This window comes from Manacus vitellinus, unplaced genomic scaffold, assembly GCF_001715985.3.
Source record: "Manacus vitellinus isolate BGI_N305 unplaced genomic scaffold, ASM171598v3 scaffold_44_pilon, whole genome shotgun sequence".
NCBI classification, from domain to species: Eukaryota; Metazoa; Chordata; class Aves; order Passeriformes; family Pipridae; genus Manacus; species Manacus vitellinus.
Window position 1 is genome coordinate 1,971,578 of NW_021940565.1, and position 18,955 is coordinate 1,990,532.

Below are 18,955 nucleotides of genomic sequence, written 5' to 3' on the forward strand. Positions count from 1 at the left end.
GGGGCGGGGGAAAAGCGTCGGTGGAGGAGGCGGTGCCTCTCGCCGCGGCGCCTCTCGGGATCCCACCGATGTTTGCACAGCCCCGGCTGCCCACCCTCCTCCCCCGGCTCTGCGCACTCGCTCCCAGCCTCGCCATGAGCAGCGCCACCGGCACCGTCACCATCCAGCAGCCCCTCAACTACCGGGCGGGCGCCCGCGTCCAGCCCGCCGACGGCGGCCAGGTGGAGGAGGTGTATGAGCCGGCCACAGGTACCGCCCGCAGCCCGCTGGGGTGGGGGTAACCCTGAGCCCGAAGGGTCGGTGCGCGGGAGAGCCTCCGCGGTACCTCTCTGCGAGGCCTGGGTGCCGCCTGTGCGGGTGTCCTGCACGCCCTGCTGCTCCAGTGCCACCGTGCTTTGGTGGCCCTTCTGCCTCCAGCCTTTCCCCCTCGTCAGTCTTTTAACAGCAGAAGCCAGCTCTCGTTGTCAGTCAGGCAAAAAATCCAGTGGTGCTTGATCTTGGCAAAACTCCACGATTTAAATATCTCTAAAGTTATTTATTTTTAGTTATCGGTGCCTAGGGTTCAGCAGAATCACTTCGAGAGTGTCTAACGACTCTGAGGAATGTGTAACAGAGTCCTGAAGATGGTGGTAGAAGTGTAACAAACTCCACGGGGAAAAAGAGGAATTTTGTAACAACTGGAGCTAATTAGTAACTGGAACGTGGCTGTGGAGGGTGGCAGCTCTTTTAATTCAGACCAGCTGAATTACAGCACTTTTTCTATAGCAAATTCCCAGAAATCAGTGTGAATCATGGGGGATGTTCTGTCCCTGGTATGGGTGGCTGGACTGAACTATTTGGGTTTTGGTGCAAGGTAAACCATGTTCTGAGCCCCTTTTCTGAGACTTCCATCTTATTTATCCCCTGTTTAAAACGTGCCCAGGTCGTGTGCTGTGCAAGCTGCCCTGCTCTGGTGAGAAGGAAGTTGATCTGGCTGTGCAGAGCGCAAAGGCTGCCTTTAAAATATGGAGTCAGATGTCTGGCATGGAGCGATGCAGGGTGATGCTGGAGGCTGCCAGAATTATCCGGGTATGTCGTGGGAGACAGCTGCATCTTTTGGGGAGGAGTGGTTCTGTCTGTGAGCTTCCTTGTGGGTTGTTGTGGCTGTTGGGGGCCTTCCAGCAGGCTTCCAGAGCTCCAGGAGAAGCTCGGGAGTTAAAACCCACCTTTGGCCAGAAGAGGCAGGAGGCTGCCTTGGGCAGGGGTTTGCTCTTATCACTGAATTCAGCGCCTGTTTGTGCAGCTTTGGTCTTATCACTGGATTCAAGGCCAGTGTGTGCCATCTCAGCTTAATTCTGTTGGAAGACATATAAAACTGAAGCCATCGGGTCCACATCTTGCAGGGCTTGTGCTTCTTTAAACAACTCCAAAGATTAACTGCACAAGATTTCAAAGCTAAAATTGCATAACTCGCATTGTTGAACTTCTGGCTTGTTGGAGGCTGTTGTCACATGACTGGAGTGTGTCTTGGCAGTAAGAGAAAATAGGAATACTGGCTTTTTTCAGATAATACACGTAGGAGAGGATACACTTAAGTGAGCTTTATCACAAACTTCTTTGTGACATAAGGTTCTTGAGCATCAGAGTTAATCTTCATCAAGGCACTGATCTGTGAGAACACAGACCTTCTTTCCCCAGTGTGTATATGTCATGAGAAAACTGTTTTCTTTCTGCCAAATTCCTGCTCCTGCCAGACAGCAGGATAATATTTCTGCCTGGGAGCTGGTCTGTCCCTAGCTGTGTTGCTTTGCCTGTCCTTCACTAAGTCCTCTGGTTCCATCCTGGTCTTGCTATTTGCTCTTCTTCTCAATTTAGTTCTGCAAACTCTAATCGTTGTTTTTGCTAGCCAGCTTCTAAGTTCGTGTTTGTTCATGTCTTAGATAAACAGGGATGTTAAGCAAGACTGGACTAGCAGTGAACCCCAGCACCTTTCTCTTTGACATTCCCCTGTGCTCAGTCACCACTGGGAAATTGATGTATAGCAATTGGGAATGACCCTTTTGGGGATGAAAGTTTCCCATGTCAGAATCTCGTTTGGGACTCATGTGCTTGGGAAGCAGCTGTCTCCTTGTGGAGTTCTACTATGGGCTTCCCTAATGTGCTGTCTCTGTCCTATGCCTCTCACAGGAGCAGAGAGAAGAAATTGCCACCATGGAAACCATCAACAATGGCAAGTCCATCTTTGAAGCCAGAGTGGACATCGACATATCCTGGCAGTGCCTGGAGTATTACGCAGGGCTGGCAGGATCTCTGGCTGGTGAGGATGTTGCTGGAGTTTGCTCTTTGTTCTCTGTCCCACATTCCCTGATATCTCTGATGGCACAAGGCCACCTTTGCTGCTGATTTCTCTAAGAGATGGACCATTCCATTTTCTGAATATCTTTGAGAGATCTCTGCCTGCTGCTGCTGTGGGCACTCACACACCTTCTGTGAGCTTGCTGGGGTAAAACCGTGTGTCTGTTCTCAGGCAAATCCGGGTCTGACCCCTAAAGCTCTGGTAAGAGAGGAAGGGCCTTTGCTCTTTTCTACCTTCTGGCTGTTTCTTTGCAGGTGAACACATCCAGCTTCCTGGGGGATGCTTTGGGTACACTCGGAGAGAACCACTCGGGGTGTGTGTTGGGATTGGAGCCTGGAATTACCCTTTCCAGATTGCCTGCTGGAAGGCTGGCCCGGCCTTGGCTTGCGGTAATGGGGATCTGCCCACACAAGCATCTCTTCAAACCAGCTCATCCTGTGGGGAAGAGTGATTTGGGGGATAAAGTCTAGGATTACCTTGAAGTGTTGAAGGATTAGCAGAACCTTCAGGCTGTTGCTCTGGCAGGAAGGGAAAGGAAATGAAAGCAGGAACATCTCAGATGTCAAGAGGGTGGGAGTGCATCACGAAAAATGCTCATAGCTAGGCTCTGTACCAGAAGAGGAAGGTCTCTGGAAATGTCTGCAGGGCAGGACCAGCAGTCCCATCTCCCTCAGCCCTTCCCAGCAGGAAGTGCACCCTTTTGCTAGTTGTCACTAGCTGAAACTGTTTCCTCCTCTTTTGGGGGAAACTTATGGCATCTGTTGAGACAAAGTCATTGTGTGTGGTGGGGATTTGTTTTGTTTTTTACCTAAAGCATTTGGGATGTTAATTCCATTTTGCCTCTTTCTGGGTTCCCTTAGGCAATGCAATGGTCTTCAAGCCTTCTCCCTTCACCCCAGTTTCTGTGGTGAGGTTGGCAGAGATCTTCACAGAGGCCGGGGTGCCCAAGGGGCTCTTCAATGTGGTGCAGGGTGGGGCAGCCACGGGCCAGTTCCTCTGTCATCACCCAGATGTGGCCAAAATCTCCTTCACTGGCAGCGTGCCAACTGGCATGAAGGTAAAGGCACCTTTGCACTCGAGGACACAGGGGGCCTGTTGTCAATATTTCCTTGAGGTTTTCCAAATGAGGCTTGTAAAAAAGGGGTGCAGGTTGGCATTTTTGGGACTGAGCAAGGAGGTGGCACGTACAGAGTCATGCTGGGGATCCAGTCAGCCTGCTGGTCTTGGGCATTTGATCCTTTCAGAGGAACCCCTTGGTCATCTTCGCTTGTTTACCCGTGGTTGCAGTGAAGTCTCTGAGCTGCCTAAGTGGATGTCGATGTGGGGAGGAGGGTGTGTAAAACAGCAGCACTGGGAAACTGCCTGAGTGTTTCTGGCAGTAATAATTCAGTTCAGCTGCATGCAACCCACTGTTTTCAAGCAAGAGGTTAATATTTGTGAATTTGTCACCCTCAATTTATTATTCAAAAATTAAAAGCCCCTGGAAGGACATCTAGAAATAAATTCTGATTTTGAAAGAGGGGAAATGTCCTTTGAATGCTCCCTACGTGTGTGCATGTGTGGGTTGCAGTGACACAGGTGCAGCTGCAGCTGCTGGCAGCTTTTGCTGAACATGAGGATTCCTGCAGATGCCTCCCCAGGTTCTGTTGGTTTTATCTTTAAAAGAACAAAACCCAGACTCTCTCAGGCTGTCCCGAGTCTGAACTAAGCACATCTAGAAACCCAGCTTACCCTTCATGCTGCTTCTCTTCTTGGTGAAGGGCCCTGCATGACCTCCCCCTTTGGGTCTCTCTTGCCTCTCTCCACCAGCCTCCCCCTGGCCAGTGGATCACTTGTTTCTTCTGTCCTTGTTTTCCTCAGATCATGGAGATGGCAGCTAAAGGGATCAAGCCAGTCACCCTGGAGCTGGGGGGCAAATCCCCCCTTATCATTTTTTCAGACTGTTCCCTGGAGAATGCTGTGAATGGAGCCCTCATGGCCAACTTCCTTACACAGGGCGAGGTGTGTATCCGTGCTGCAGGAATGGCCCTTGCCAGAGAGGCAGGGTGGTTTCACAATTGGGCAGCGGAGCCAGCTCGTGGTTTTCCTGGTGAGGGATGCCCTAGAGCTCCTATCTTGACATGTACTTCCCAGAAGGGATTAGAAGGGATGCCCTTGCAGAAGCCAGGGCAGGGTGTACCAGCAGAGCGTACCTTAGCCAGTGCCCTGTCCTTCCCAGACCTGGAGCCTCCCTGACACCCAGTACCCAGCTCAGCACAGCTGCTCCTGTGTCCTGGGCTCTGGTCTAACGCTGCTGGTGTCCTCTGGAGGGGCAGAAGGTTCCAGTCTGGTGTGCTGAGCTGCTGCACTATGGGGGTCTGTCCTTCCTCAATATGGGATATCCACACGTGCTGCAGGTTTTGTATAATCCTTTGCAAATTTGCTCAACGAGGTCATTTCTGGGAGCTGAGAAGTCAGCTCAAGGTCTCTTCTGCTGGTGACCTGATGCGTTTTTGCCACCTGGTGGCATCAGAACCACTATGTCCAACAAGGACTGCTCAGTGCAGCCCAGGGCTGCAGGGTAATCCTGTGTTCCTTGTTCCCAGGGACAAGTTAACTCTTGTAGCAGCTGTGGAGGGGCTTTTCTGAGCATCTCTGTAGCAGGACCCAAGCAGGGAAGGACCGTGGAGTGCTGTGTTTCCTATTCTGAGCAGCTTGTCCTGTATCCCAGGTGTGCTGCAATGGCACGCGGGTGTTCGTGGAGAGGAAGATCCTGGATACCTTCACAAAGGAGGTGGTGAAACGCACCCAGAAAATCAAAATCGGAGACCCACTTCTGGAAGACACACGGATGGGAGCCCTCATCAACCGGCCCCATCTGAATCGTGTCCAGGCCTTTATCAAGCAGGCCAAGGAGCAGGTGAGGTCGTGATGCTGCCTTGACTGCACTGAAAGCTCTCTCTCTGGTTAGACAAACTGATTGGCAGCTGCTTTCCAGCCCCGTGCTTTCCTAGTTAAGCTAGTTTTTTTTGTTGATGGGTGTTTTGGGCCACTAGATACACAAGTCTATGGGACCTGAGGATGCATCCTAGAGTCCTGAGGGAATTGGCTGAAGTAGTTGCCAAGCCACTCTCCATGATACTTGAGAAGTCAGGGTGGTCAGGTCCAGAGGAGGGCCACAAAAATTATCAGAAGGCTGGAGGACCTCACCTGTGAGGAAAGGCTGAAAGTTGGGGTTGTTTGGCCTGGAGAAGAGAAGGCTCTGGGGACACCAGATTGCAGTGTTTCAGTTCATAAAAAGGGCTCATGAGAAAGATGGGGACAAACTTTTTAGCGGGGCCTGTTGTGATAAGACAAGGGCCAGGCAGAGCTGCAGCAACTGGGCAGGGTGCTCCTGGGTATGCCTGCCTACCTTCCTCTTACCTCTTTCTCAGGGGGCTGAAGTGCTGTGTGGTGGGGACCTGTACGTGCCAGATGATCCAAAGCTGAAGAATGGCTACTACATGCGACCCTGTGTGTTAGGTATGATCCCTCCTGCTCGCGGTACTGTGGTCTTGTGTGTGGATGTGGCTGAGTTTCTTCTAGAGAAAGCTGTGTTCAGCATAACCTGGCTCTGTGTGTGTCCCCAATGTGGACAGGCACTTGCATGGGTGTACTAAACACCAAGAGAGGCTCCCAAGAGCTGCATCCTTCTGCTGTCAGAGGGTCTGACTGGAATTGTGCAGTTAGTGGCTTTTGAAATGCAGGATGGGACTCGCTCCTCTGCAGGGAGGCTGTGCAGTGCTGAGCACTGTCTCAAAGGCTGTGTGGGTTGCTGAATGCACAGGCTGTGCTGGTAGCTCTTCCTCCTGAGGCACATGTCCTCTGTCATGCTTCCAGGGAACTGCAAAGATGACATGACATGTGTGAAGGAAGAGATCTTTGGGCCCGTCATGTCCATCCTGCCATTTGACACAGAGGAGGAGGTTTTGGAGAGAGCCAATGCCACCAAATATGGCCTGGCAGGTGGTGTCTTCACCAGGTATGACCGGGCAGTGTTGCAGGAAGTGTTCTAGGGAGGGGAGGAGAAGGGAAATACTGCAGCACCTTGATGCTGCTCTTGCAGTGCCTTGGTATGGGCATCTTCTTCCAGAAAAGCTGGAGCAACAGATTGCCAAAAGGGAAATCTGTAAATGATGTATCTCTTAGTTTTTCCTGAAGTACTGGGTGGGCCTAGCTGTCCTTTGGACTCCTCCCAGACTGTGCTGGTGTGCTGCCAGCCTTCCTGCATCTCCAGGATGCACCAGGAGCCTGCTATGCTGCTCTTGGCCACTTGCCCTAATCTGCAGTGCTGGTGTCCTCGTCCTGCCCCCGCAAATCAAACCAAATTTTAGTGTCCTTGGGAATAGGTGCTACATCCTTGGAGCAGGGAAAGACAGAGTAGGGCAGGTCAGGCTCCAAACCCCACCGTGATGAGCAGGCCTTTTCTCTAGTGGGATATCATCTGTCAGGGAAAGGGGGGGATGAATGGGAGCAGATCCAGCTGAATTGCTCTTTTCCTGAAGGGATATCCAGAAGGCTCACAGGGTAGTGGCGGCTCTCAAGGCTGGGATGTGCTTCATCAACAACTACAATGCCAGCCCTGTGGAGCTGCCTTTTGGAGGATACAAGTCATCAGGTGAGCTCTGTCCGACCTTCCCTGGTACATACCTGTTACAGGGGCTGTGAGTGGCACCTGGCACTGCCTGGAGCTGCGTTCTCACTTCTGGCCCTTCCCTGCAGGATTTGGGAGGGAGAATGGACGGGCAGCCATCGAGTACTACTCGCAGCTGAAGACTGTCTGTGTGGAGATGGGTGATGTGGAATCGGTGTTTTAGGGGCTCTGGGTCCTGCTCAGGGGAGCATCAGCCAGCTCCTGCCTGTCAGCCAGGGATGTAGATGGTGTACCCAGCAATGAAGTACTCTAAAATTGTCAGTGCCTGGGGGGAACAGTGCTGGAGCAGCATTTAGCCACCCTGCTCCTGCAAGGGGGAAGGTACACACAGTGTTCAGTCTGGGGGCTTGCTGTGTCCTGCCTGGTGGACAATGGGAACCTTGGGGCAGGAGGCACCAATATGGCTTTTGACAGCTGCTCTTGCAGCTATGTGACGTTATCAGAAGCTTATCAGTGACCAAGGCCTGGCCCAGGCTGCTTCCTGTGCTGTGTGCCTTGGTTTTCATTGCCTTCCACCCTCAGTCAACTGAAGTTTTGGTTTCTTAACAGGTTGATAATACTCTATGCACATATAAGCTCTTGGACAAATTGATATCCTGGAGCTATAGGCTCTGTCTGTTGTCTGACTACATGAAAGCCTTAGGGTAGGACTGTTTATTCCCTCTAGCTCCCTTGTAACCACAAGTTTTGTTTTTTTCTATCTGTACCTTACTTACAAGTGGGACAAAATACTGTGGGAAGGGTTGGCTGATGCTGCCTGGGACAGGCATGTCCCTGAGAATCACCTCCACACAAGAATGGTAGCAAGCTCCAGCATAGGATAATGAAAGCTATTTTACTTTCTCCCTGTAAACTTACTGTTCTTTATACACATGATGAAGCAACAACTTTAAATGTTTGCCTATGTCTTTTTTTTAACAATCAAATAAATACTAGTCTGGAACATCTTAGCACAGAGTGACATAAATTGAGTGGTCCAGAAATGGGGCTGCTGCTGTGTGGGTTAAACAAGTTCCAAGGTGGCTTTTCAGTCACTAAAATCATAAAATCTAGAAAGAACATCTGTGCCTGACAGGCAGATTTCTGTAGTCCTGCAAAACCAAAGTCACTTTAGAATTCTGCAGAGCTTAAAGGAAACACTCTAAAACTTTAGAATGAAAATACAGAATTGAAAATTTCATTTTATTGAATGAGACAAGAAAAAAATCTACAGGAAATGAAGTGTTCTAGAAGAAAACAGAACAAAACTCCCTTTAGCTTTTTGGGCAGCCCTGCCCTTGGCAGACCCAGCCCAGGTGCTGGCAGGCTGAACACACTCCTGTGCCCAGTAGCCCAAGGAGTGCCACTGAGCCAATGGCCCCTCTCCTTCGGTTTTTGGGATCTGGAAAAAAGGCAGGTTTTGTCAGTTCAGCAGCGCATCACTGAGAGACTAGCCCATCCTGGAAACTGAAGGGGGAGCAGGAACTAAAGATAAATCCCAAGGCAAAACAGCAGGCACCAGCCCAGGCCATGTACCTGCCCTCATAGCATAGCTATCCCTGTTGGATGAGTGTTCTTCCCATCAGCAGGAAGAGTGTGCTGCAGTGTTAGCAGCCTGTGGACCTGCACCCTTTCCTCCACACCCCACTGGAAGCTTTATGCTGCCTCCCTGGTGTAAGCTGGAGCAAAGAGCCTCAAGGTCACTGTAGGAGACTTAAGATTCCACACACCCGCTGTGTGCTGCAGGGTAAAGACCTACCTCCCGTGTAGTAGCCATGGGCATAAAGGATTCTCCCAATGATCCAGGCGATGCCAAGCCCTGTGGCAGCCCGCTGGAGAGAAAGGAAAAGCATTAAAGATTTGGAGACTTGAGCAAAGTCGTGCAGGCAGCAGGTGCCAAATCTCATTTCACTACTGCCCTGAGCCAGACCAAGGGCCAGGATCTTGGAGGCAGCTGCTGCCCCAGGTCAGGAGGTGTTGCAAACTTCCACCTTGCCTCTTAATCTATAGCTGGCTCTCATTTTCCAGATGTCCCTGTGCTGCTTCCTTCCCTCTCCAAAAAGGAGTATTCAGGAAGGACCTGGTTTGTCTTTTGGGGGCAAAGATAAAGGTGTTGGCCTCTCCCAAACAACTGCTTCCTCCTGAGTTGTCTATATCTTTCAGTTAAAAATAGTCCAGGCTTTTTTGACCTCCTTTGGCAGGGCTTGGAAGAACCAGGCAGGGAGGGATGGAAGGACCTTTCCCTCTTGTGGACTGGAGGCTGTGAATGCTTCCCTTTTGTCCAGCAAGGCGCCCTTAGGGGAAGGAAAGGGGTCTAGTAGCTGCAACAGCAGTAATGAGTTTATTAAATACCTGTGATTCCCCTGCACAAGTACATTTTTAGAGGGGGCACTGCTGTGCTGTGGCCAGTAAAGGGGCTAACTGGGCCTCCTGCCCAAGTCAGGCAGCAAGAGCAGAGTTTTGTCACGCAGACCTGACCACAGTGTCACTTACCGGGTGGTAGATTCCACCGGTGGCTAAAAAGAACAGGAAGGCAGGATAAACTTCCAACCTGAAAATAAAAGTGAGGAGGTGGTGTTTGTGCTCAAGTTGCTTACAAAGGGGAAACTCCCAAAGGGCAGAAGCTGCGAACATCCCCTCCCAAGGGCTCTTTGGGCCTGTTGTGAGTCTCTGAGCTCAATGCTGTGCCTGAGGAAAGAAGGAATCTGAGCATGCACAGGCTTTTAGGGGCTTTCCCCAGCCTGTGCACGTCTCCAAAGGCCACCCACCCACTCTTTCAATTTTGTGCCCTAAGCCACAGCTAAACACTACCCAGGAGTTGTGTCTCCAGCACCCCTCTGATGTGCTGTTGCAGCCTCTCCACAGGAGCAGGGTTGACTTTGGCCTCATCCCAGGGAGACCCGGGCAGGCTCTTCTGGAAACAAGATTCCTTGTGTCTTAAGATCCACCCATGGAGGCAAGTTGCTTGGAACTGGGGAAGAGGAGGCTACTTCACAGCCCATCTCACAGTTTAAGGCACGGGAAGGAGCCAGTACAGCCTTTCTGCTAAGCATTACAGGGCTGTGTGCTGTCCTCAAGTGCTGAGCCTGAACTGGAGCACGTGGCAGCTGCACCTCTGTAGCTGTGGACCCTGCCCACAGCCCTGTGTGTCTCTAGGCCTGTGTTCATACATGTTACTCACGTGTTCTGGTGTGCACGCTGGATGCAGTTGAAGATACGCCCGTTTTCAGGGTCTGTGCTGTACATGGTTGGATACTGCCAAAAAAATAAACCAGCAGCAAAACATGAGCAGGCACAGTCTGGGCTTGGAGCCTGTTCTCCAGCACAGGGAGTGTGCCCTGCACACCTCTCTCCCCAGGGCTGCCTGGGTGCTTGCTGTGGCAGGTTAGAGCCTGTCTCCTGCCCCATGGCCCACAAAAGCTGTGTTGAAGGTCACTGCCTTTCCTCACCGCTGGAGCTGCTGCCTGGCTGCAGAGGCTTCCCCAAGCCTCAAATCCAGCCCTCTGTGCACCACATGCACTGGGTACATTTGCTACAATCCTGACTTGATGTAGTAGGAGTGGGATCACCCCAACAGGCACCTGGGGCTGTCCTTTTGCCCATCCCTGCTTGCCACTTCCGTGGTGAAAGAGCAAAGGAGCTCGAGGGTTTGTGCTGGAGCCAAGTGACACAGCAGCTCTGCCTGCAATCGCCCTGACTCACAATAAGACTGGCTGACCCCACCCAACCCACAGCCCTGCCTGGCTTAGAGGTTCCTCAGTGGATGCTGAGGGAAAGTCACCTTGAAACACTTCCTGTGACAGGACTCACGTCCTCCCCCTGAGTTTGAGAAACCCTCCCATCACTTTTGTTCCACTGACTCCTTTACCCCCCCCGTCAATGCTGCATCAGCCACATTTGCAGCCATGTGGTTTCTTGCCCACTGATGTTGCCCAGCTGTCTCAGCTTGGTGCCAAGTGCCTGATGTCCCACATCCTGAGCTCTGTTGTGCTGTCTGGAGAGCCATGACAGCTCCATCCCTTCGGCATCTGTGTGGTGGGGCAGGAAACGTCAGCAAGTCACCCAAAAAGAAGCAAGGTGTCACCTAGCCTGTCTGCAGCACCCCCAGCAGACAGGCTCCGACCTCCCCATCCCCATCCCCATCCTGAGCACTCACATCCACGTTGTACTTCTTGCGGGCCTTGCCCACCTTCACGGCGAGATGCATGACCAGGACGAAGCTGGCAGCCCCGGTCAGCATGACGTACCCATACTCCTTGGAGAGAACAGCCATCCTGGTGCTGTCAGAGAGAGGGAGCAGATTAATATTTTGGGGTGTGACTGGAGAATTGGCAGCGTACAGCGCACGGATATGCGTGCGTGGAAGAGTGGCTGAGCATGGATCCAAGACCTCCCAGCACGGGAACTGGCTGAAGGAAGAGAGAAATGGTGAGTGGGGGGATTTTCAGCTCTTGGAGCCAGCTGGGCATTAAGCAGCACAAAGCAAGAGCTTTCTGCACAGTTCTTGTCAAGCAAGCCTTAAAATCACCTAAGCATTAGTGGGAGGCGATGTCTAGAGGACACTAGTCCAGCCTGTGGCTCTGAGCAGGACAACAGCCATCAATGTGTCCCATCAGCTCTGACTGTGCTGGTTGTGTCCCATCAGCTCACACAGTGCTATGCTGCAGGGATACTCTGGAGAGAGGGAGAAAAAACTGATTGCTCATGAGCTAGGGGACCACCTTCCAACCCCAGAGCTGGGGGCCACCAAATGAAGTCAGGGAACACACTGGAAACAAACCAAGACAGGTGTTTTCTCATGCAGTGGGAACCAGACCTGTGGAACTCCTCGCTAAGGCACAATGTGAATGCAGGCAGTCCTCATAAACTCAACAGCAAACTGGGCAAGCTCTGGGAACAAGAGGTAATTTGGACATTATGATACAGAGAAATACAAACTAGCTTGGAAACCCCCTGAGCCGAAGGGAGCTGGGCTACATGAATGGTTATTTTGTACCATTAAGGTGAATACTAATAAACCGCACTGCAATGGCAATAGCAACCGAACCTTTTGGGTAAAGAGGCACTGGCCAGACCAGCAATGCTCGACCCCACAGCTCCCAGGAGCCCTCTCAGTCACAAATCAGTGACCAGCCCCAACAACACACTGCTGCTGGCAGTTACCAACATCTGCACAAGCACCTCTGTGGCAGGAGATACCAGGGCCTTTGTGGCTTTTGTTAAACAGTTCTGTGCTTCCTCAGGCAGCCTGAGACAGAGCCACAGAGCAAGAGGAGCATCTTGCAGCCTCTGCCATGCTGCCCAGCATCGCATGTTCTCCGTATTTCCCGCTCCCCATCCTGCCATCAGCCTGCCCTGCTCAACACGGAGCTCTCTGGCTCCCTCCCAGCACAAGAGAGCACAAGGGCCCTTCCCCACAACCATCTTGCACAGTTCCAGACCTCAGAGGTTTTCTGGGTGACCCAAGAGGGTGCTGCATGACACAGTTCAGCAGAAGACAGAAGAGACTTCCTTTTAGCACCAAGATAATTCCCTCTCCAAACCAAACACCAGTTGGTGCCTGTCTCCAGATGGCGTCTGCACGACTGCATGATATAGTGAGGTTCTGGTGTCTCCTGCTCTCTCCCCTCAGCACAATCTGTCAGTGGGGGGGAAAACAGGCCACCTCACAGAACCAGTGCAAACAGCCTTCCTGTCGCAGCAATGCCAGCGCCTCTCACAAGGGATCTTCGGGGACTAGAGAGCTTTATTTCTCATTTGGATGGAGCAAGGTGAAGACAACAGCTGGCTTTGTCTGCATGAAGTTTGGTAAAAAATTATCAGTAAGAACATTAAAAGCCTAGAGTAATAAAGAAAAGTCAGCGGCATGCACCTGTAACTGAGGTTAGCGCTTGATAGAGACACACTGAAAATAGAACATGTTCCCACCTAGTAGAGCAAGTTGATGGTCACATTTCCCCCTTTAAATTACAAGGTTGTTGGAGAACCAGGCATTTTATCTTTCAGCATTAGATTATATCTGGGGGTTTATCTTGGGAGCAAAGAGCTCAGCAGAGCATTAAGCCAGTTGAGTCATACAAAAGTGTACCTCAAGCCTTTACTCTATTGATTTGGAGCCATATAGAGCACTCCAAAGTCACCCAGGACCTTCTGCCTCTCCCATGATTGTTTCCGGATTCTGGCGCCCGGAGTGTTTCTGAAACCTTTGTCCCCAGCTGCAAGGGCTTTGCTGACATGCACCGTCACAGGCACAAGACTCGATTTCTACTTTCCATGCAGCGATGTTTCAGGTTGGAGCCACATGAACAAGAGATTCTGGAGCACGACAGGGCACAGAGCAGGAGCAGTAGTGCTCTCAGAGGTGCTTTTACTGCAGAATAAGGGTTCTTACAAGTTTACCATAACACTGCAGCTACTGTGAGTCAGCAAAGCGCATTAAGGCTCCTCGAGCAGACCCACGCGCAGATTCTGACAGGATTTCCCGTTTTAATCTCAGGCTTTCCAGGCTTTCTCTCGAGCCAGGAGAACCCTTTGTCGCCCCGTCCCCCCGTTCGCTCCAAGGCTGAGCCCTCCCAAGCCAGGCGGGGCCAGGCTCAGCCTAACCCGCCCGTGCAGGGGGGCAGGCAGACCCCCGCGCCCTGCTCGTCCCGCAGCCACCTTCCCCCGGCACCTCCCTCGCGTGGGAGGATGTCCCCGGCGCTTCTTCCATTTTCCCCACCGTCCATCGGGACAACCTGCATAACCGAGCCCTGGGAGCATCCCCCCCGTCCCCCCGACCCCGCTGCCGGGGTGCCCGGCCCCGCACTCACCCTGGGCGCTCTGCGGGACGGAGCCAGGGACTGAGCCGGGAACGGAGCTGTAGCGGGAGCGGGAGCGGGAGCGGGGCCGGGCCGCCCGCAGCACCGCCCGCAGGCGGGGCCCGGGGCTCGGCCAGGCACGATCAGTCTCACTGCGAGAGAAGAGCGGGACAGGGATCCCTGTGGCTCTGCAGAGGGGTTTGCCGTGCCGGTGTCCCCCGGCAGCTCTACGCGTGTCCCTAGCACACGCAGACATCGTTATCCCGCAGCGCTGCCCTGCCCGCTCCTCGCCTTTTTTGCCGTACCCATTATAGCTCAGACAGATCTCAGCTCTCGTTCTGAGTCTACAGTTTAATGGCTCTAAGTTTGGTAATTCGTACGGTGCTTGCTGAAATCTCCTGCTTTCCCCTTTCATTTCACCAGACGCTGCTAGTGCCGGACGGAGCAGCCAGTGATTCACGAGTGGAGATGCCATGCTTGGTTGTGTAAGCAGGTACTTGCCCTGGCAGTTCCCAGTGCTAGTGATAAGAGGGAGCTTGCTTGCATCTCACTTTATTCTGGTCTGTAGAGGCAATCCTGGCATTTTGACATGGACACACAAGCCATTTCCAAGAATACTTGGAGAATGTGTAAGCAATATTTTTTACTTAAAAAAAAAAATAAATCCTATTTTAGGGTTATGTGACGCCAAACCAGAGCTGGACTTTCCAGTTCTGTAAATGCACATAATTCAGTGGAGGAGGTACAGGGGGTCTGGCTGCAGAGGGACAGAGGGTTCTTCTGCTGTCACTGGTGTAATGGGGAAGAAAGTAGGAACCACTGGGATCCTGGGCCCCTAAAAGTCCTGGTTTAACTTCTTTGCCTTTCCACAGCAGAAAGTTCTTGGATTCCCTGGGACTCCAGTAAGCTTTCTATGCTGGTTCCAGTAAGCTTTGCTGGTCTTTCTGGCCAGGAAGAAACTGGTGACATCCCTAACTACAGCACAGTGCCAGGGCCTTTCCCGTATTTCAGTCAAGCCAGTGCCTATGTCCCTACTTTTCTTTGGTCTCAAGGTAAAGTAGGAGTAGAAATGCCTGGCACTGTGCACACCTCTCACTATCCCCTCCAAAATGAACATTTTGCCTGTGTCCTGAGTCCCAGTGGCAGAAGAAAAGTGGAGGTAGTAGCAAAGCAAGTGAAAGTGGAGCGCAGAGACTTCCTCCTCTTGCAGTGTTATTTCACTTCCAAAAAAGAAAAAAAAAAAAGGCATTTAGAGCGGGACATCATGTGGGAAATCAGGCAGGAAGGGCCTGCCTCTGGTTCCCACAATGAGAGTTCAGAAGGGCTGGTCCTAAGTGGCTGTTTCTTCTTCCTCCTCCTCTTCCTCCCCCTTTGAAGCATGGATTTTGTAGATAACAGCACAGATGCCGGCCAGCCAGGCTGTAATGGTGCCAGCAAGGAATATGCAGAAGCCAATGAGGCACAGAAAGATGTAGTCTGTCTTGTGTAGCTGGGTCAGGCAGGTGAAGTGAAGCTGTGCCTCCACTGCCTGCATCCTCAGGGCTCGCAGGCCTTCTGGGGTGTAGCAGGTGATGTTGTCAGCATCTGCAGAGGGAGAAGCAGAAGCAAGATTCTCCAGCCTGTGTCTAAAGCTTTAGTGAACAGGAGTCCTGCTAGAGAAATGGTGGAGAAGTTTGCTCAATGCCTGAAAAATGTATACACACTTCACACCCCTCTGTCTCAGTGGCTTGGGCAAAATCTGAACAGCCAAACCCATGCTAGACCCATGCCAAACCACAATTCCCGGGTTGCCAGAATGATTTCTGTGGTGTTGCCTCCATAGGAAGATATTGCCCGCTGGATTATGGCACTGCAGCAAACTGCTGTCCCTGCACTGCTCATCTCTGCTGATTGAGCACTTTCATCTTCATGTGAGAGCACTTGTGTGTGTTGGTTTTCTCATTCTCAAACACATTCTGAAGTGAAGAAGCCTAAATTATGCTGGAATAATGAGGCTGCTGCTCATTTGACAAGTAGGGTGGTTTGCAGTTAGGCACAGCCTTGCCTACTTTGTGAGAGAGGCAGAGGCAACTCATCAATGATTCAGTTCCACTGAAATAACAACTATGCCCTGTCATATTGAATACCTGCAGTGATAAAACAGGTGCTGGCTGTTCCCTCTCAGGCTAGTGAAGGGTGAGTGTGGTGCCTTATAGAAGCCAGCCATGGCCCTCTCCTTCCTCTGCAGGTTTGGAACCCCCCAGACACTGTGCTGGACACAGGCTGGGCACTGCGTGGTGCACGGGATGGAAGAGCCTCAGGGAAAGGGAGCAGTGGAGGGGAATGAGCCACGGGAGACTTATATCCCATGTTGTTATATTGTATATGGCTGAGTGACATCACTGCTGTTCACAATGATCTCACTAATGGTCCTGGGTAAAACTTGAGAGCTCTTATCTCTCTTTTACTCAAATCCATCCAAACTTGGGCAGCTTTGTGTCAGCCCCCAGGCTGCACAGATCCAGCTGAGCCTAAAACATGGGTGCACAGGGGTTCGTGAAGCATCAGTAGCTTTTTGAAGGCCAAGGTGGGGATCTTCTTGCAGCAGATTCCAGGGCTCTGTCCCCATGTCCCTTTGCACTGGATCCATCAGCTCCTGGAACAACCCTCGGTTTAGGGCTGCCTTTCCCTGCCCATGTGTTTGTGATACAGGGTGTCCATCCTGTGCATGCTTTCCAGCAGCCCTCCTGGAGGCACACAGCCTCCTGTGGACTCTCCCACAGCATCTCACCAGGACAGAGCAAAGCTCAACAGAGCAGGGAAGTGAAACAGCCTCATTGGCTTCCTTGGTTTCTTTGTATTTCCCATTTTCCAGAGCACAGGGTAGGGATCTATACTCATACCTTCCAGTCTTTGCTGTCACTGCCTTTCCTGCTCCTACCCTCCCCAGTTGGCTTCAATGAGCTTTAATCTCCTGTTGCAGGGTTCAGTGGGTTATCTCTAATCTCACTGCGAAGAACTGTACTTTATTACAGTGTTCCATAATTGCTTGTAATCTGTATGTGGAAAAAAACCCACTTTACTGCCTATAGGGAGCTTACTACATCTAATAAAGACAGAGATATCTTTAATTTGGTTCTTTCCTAACACCAGCACCCCTGGTTTGTGCAACAGCACAAGATGGAGCCCTCAGATGACATGCAGTGGCACAGCCCCATAAACTGAACTTTGGGCCAAGATAACAGAGAGCCCTCTCCATTCCACACAGATCTGTGGGAGCAGGGAGGAGAGAGGTTCTGCTCACACAGCCCTCACCTGGAAAATGAATGTTGCTCTCTGTCATCCAGGTGATGAAGTCCAAAAAGGAACAGTTGCAGTGCCACAGGTTGTCACTGAGCCCCAGAAACCTCAGGTTGGGCAAGTCCCGGACGGTGCTGGTGTCCAGGAATGTTAAGCCTGTCCGGCTCACATCCAGGTGCCTCAGCCAGGTGTTGTTGGCAAAAGCATCCTTCTCGATGGCCACAAGGTTGGGATTGTCCGAGATTTTCAGCACCACCAGACTGAGGAGGTGTGAGAAGGTGCTGAAGGTGACCTGGGTGAGGTTGTTGAAGCTGAGGTCCAGATAAACAAGCTTGGCCACACCAATGAAAGTGAAATCCAGGTCATCCCCCAAGAGGTTCTTGCTGCAGTCCAGGTACACCAAATCAGCCAGGAAGCTCAATTCCACTGCCAGCAGGTACGAGACATTGTTTGCCACCAGAATCAGCTGCCTGGTGTCCAGAGGGATATCTGCAGGGAACTCCTGGAACTGCTGCCCGGTGCAGTTCACTTCCAGGTACTGACAGCTACACCTGCTTGGGCAGTTGATCCTCTCTGATGCCATCCCCATCCCCAAAAGAAACATGAGGCTCAGGGGCTGTGGTCTACCCAAAGGAGACATGGTTTGAGACATTCCAGGCCGCTCAGCCCTTTGGGGGCTGCGAGCCGCCCTATGAAAGCTGTGCTACCCTCACAGCCATGCCGAGGAGGTGTCCGGCTGCAAGGCTGTTGGGAAGCACTTTGTGTCCGTGTCTCATCTGACCCCTTGGCAGAGTGCCCAGCTGGAAACTGAGCCTGGTTTTTACATTGGCAAGTGTGGAACAGTGGCTGGAGTGTCTCTGCCAGGTGACACCTCCGTGATGTCAGTGGCTTGCAGAAGCTGCCTGGTTTCGGGGACAGTGCTGTGACCTTGCTGACCTGCTTCCAGCTGAGTGGAGGTGTGGGAAGCTGTGTGTGGGATAAAAGTACTGAAACTATGTAGGGAGAGCAGTGAACAGTGCAAATGTTGTCAGAAATGGTGTCACACTGCAGTAGGTGCTGACTGGTTACTGATTAGGAAAGAGCCCCGTGCAATGCTGCACTGGGTTGGCATCGTCTGATTGCAGGAGCCAGGAGGTTCTTGTCCCACCTGGAGTACTATGTCCAGGTCCAGGATCCTCGGCACAAGGAAAATGTGGACCTGTTGAAGTGGGTCCAGAGGGGCCATGAAGATGCCCAGAAAGCTGGAGCAACTCTGGCAAAGGAAGGGGACAGGATGAGAGAGCTGGGGCTGTTCAGCCTGGGGAAGGTTCTGCGGAGACCTCATTGCAGCCCTCCAGTACTCATTACTTAAGCCTTATCCAGGGCTTATGGAAAAGAGGGAGTTTTTACACAGGTAGATGGTGATAGGACAAGGGGGAATGGTTTTAAACTAAAAGAGGAGAGGTTAAGATTAAACATTAGGAAGAAATTATTCTCTGTGAGGGGGGTGAGGTACAGGTTGCCCAGAGAAACTGTAACTACCTCATCCCTGGAAGTGTCCAAGGCCAGAGTGGGCTTGGAGCAACGCGGTCTAGTGGGCGGTGTCCCTGTCCATGTCAGTGGGGTTGGAAGGAGATGATCTCCAATGTCCCTCCCAGCCCCAACCCCGCTGTGATGTCCCCACAACCCTCCGCTGTCAGCCGCGTCCCAACGCACCGCGCTGGCCCCGCCCCGCCCCCGCCCCCCCGCCCTCCCCGCCCGCCCTCACGGCCACGGCCGCCCGGGGGCTGGGGCCTCGGAACCACGCCCCGCCCCCCGCGACGGCGCGGCGACGGATAGGGCGGGGGGGGGCTCCCCAAGCCCCGCCCCTCCAGCGGCGGCGCGGCCGCCTGATAGGCCGGCGGCCCGGTGCGG

The 18,955-nt window shown here is 52.3% G+C and overlaps 3 protein-coding genes across 4 annotated transcripts; 1 reads left to right on the forward strand and 2 right to left on the reverse strand.

The window, feature by feature from the left end:
• The first annotated feature begins 35 nt into the window (after positions 1-35).
• Positions 36-7,957, forward strand: ALDH9A1 (aldehyde dehydrogenase 9 family member A1). Its single transcript, XM_008933943.4, has 11 exons — positions 36-249; positions 923-1,068; positions 2,167-2,296; positions 2,590-2,724; positions 3,196-3,392; positions 4,196-4,336; positions 5,046-5,234; positions 5,749-5,836; positions 6,194-6,335; positions 6,859-6,971; positions 7,076-7,957. The coding sequence occupies exons 1-11, from the start codon at positions 69-71 to the stop codon at positions 7,168-7,170; spliced, it is 1,557 nt and encodes a 518-aa protein (XP_008932191.4). The 5' UTR covers positions 36-68; the 3' UTR covers positions 7,171-7,957.
• Positions 7,958-8,162: 205 nt separating this feature from the next.
• MGST3 (microsomal glutathione S-transferase 3) lies at positions 8,163-13,856 on the reverse strand. 2 transcript variants are annotated; one of them, XM_018079102.2, is made up of 6 exons: positions 13,796-13,856; positions 11,143-11,266; positions 10,168-10,241; positions 9,480-9,537; positions 8,746-8,818; positions 8,163-8,388 (listed from the first exon to the last, which is right to left on the reverse strand). In XM_018079102.2, exons 2-6 carry the CDS (start codon positions 11,257-11,259, stop codon positions 8,261-8,263), a joined length of 450 nt encoding a protein of 149 aa, XP_017934591.1. In that variant the 5' UTR covers positions 11,260-11,266; positions 13,796-13,856; the 3' UTR covers positions 8,163-8,260. The 2 variants fall into 2 exon arrangements, with proteins under 2 accessions (XP_017934591.1, XP_017934592.1); XM_018079103.1 differs by lacking the exon at positions 13,796-13,856 and adding an exon at positions 11,803-11,825.
• Positions 13,857-13,920: 64 nt separating this feature from the next.
• On the reverse strand, positions 13,921-18,311 carry LRRC52 (leucine rich repeat containing 52). The gene is made up of 2 exons (XM_008933942.2): positions 17,078-18,311; positions 13,921-15,367 (listed from the first exon to the last, which is right to left on the reverse strand). Exons 1-2 carry the CDS (start codon positions 17,712-17,714, stop codon positions 15,114-15,116), a joined length of 891 nt encoding a protein of 296 aa, XP_008932190.2. The 5' UTR covers positions 17,715-18,311; the 3' UTR covers positions 13,921-15,113.
• Between the last annotated feature and the right edge of the window lie 644 nt (positions 18,312-18,955).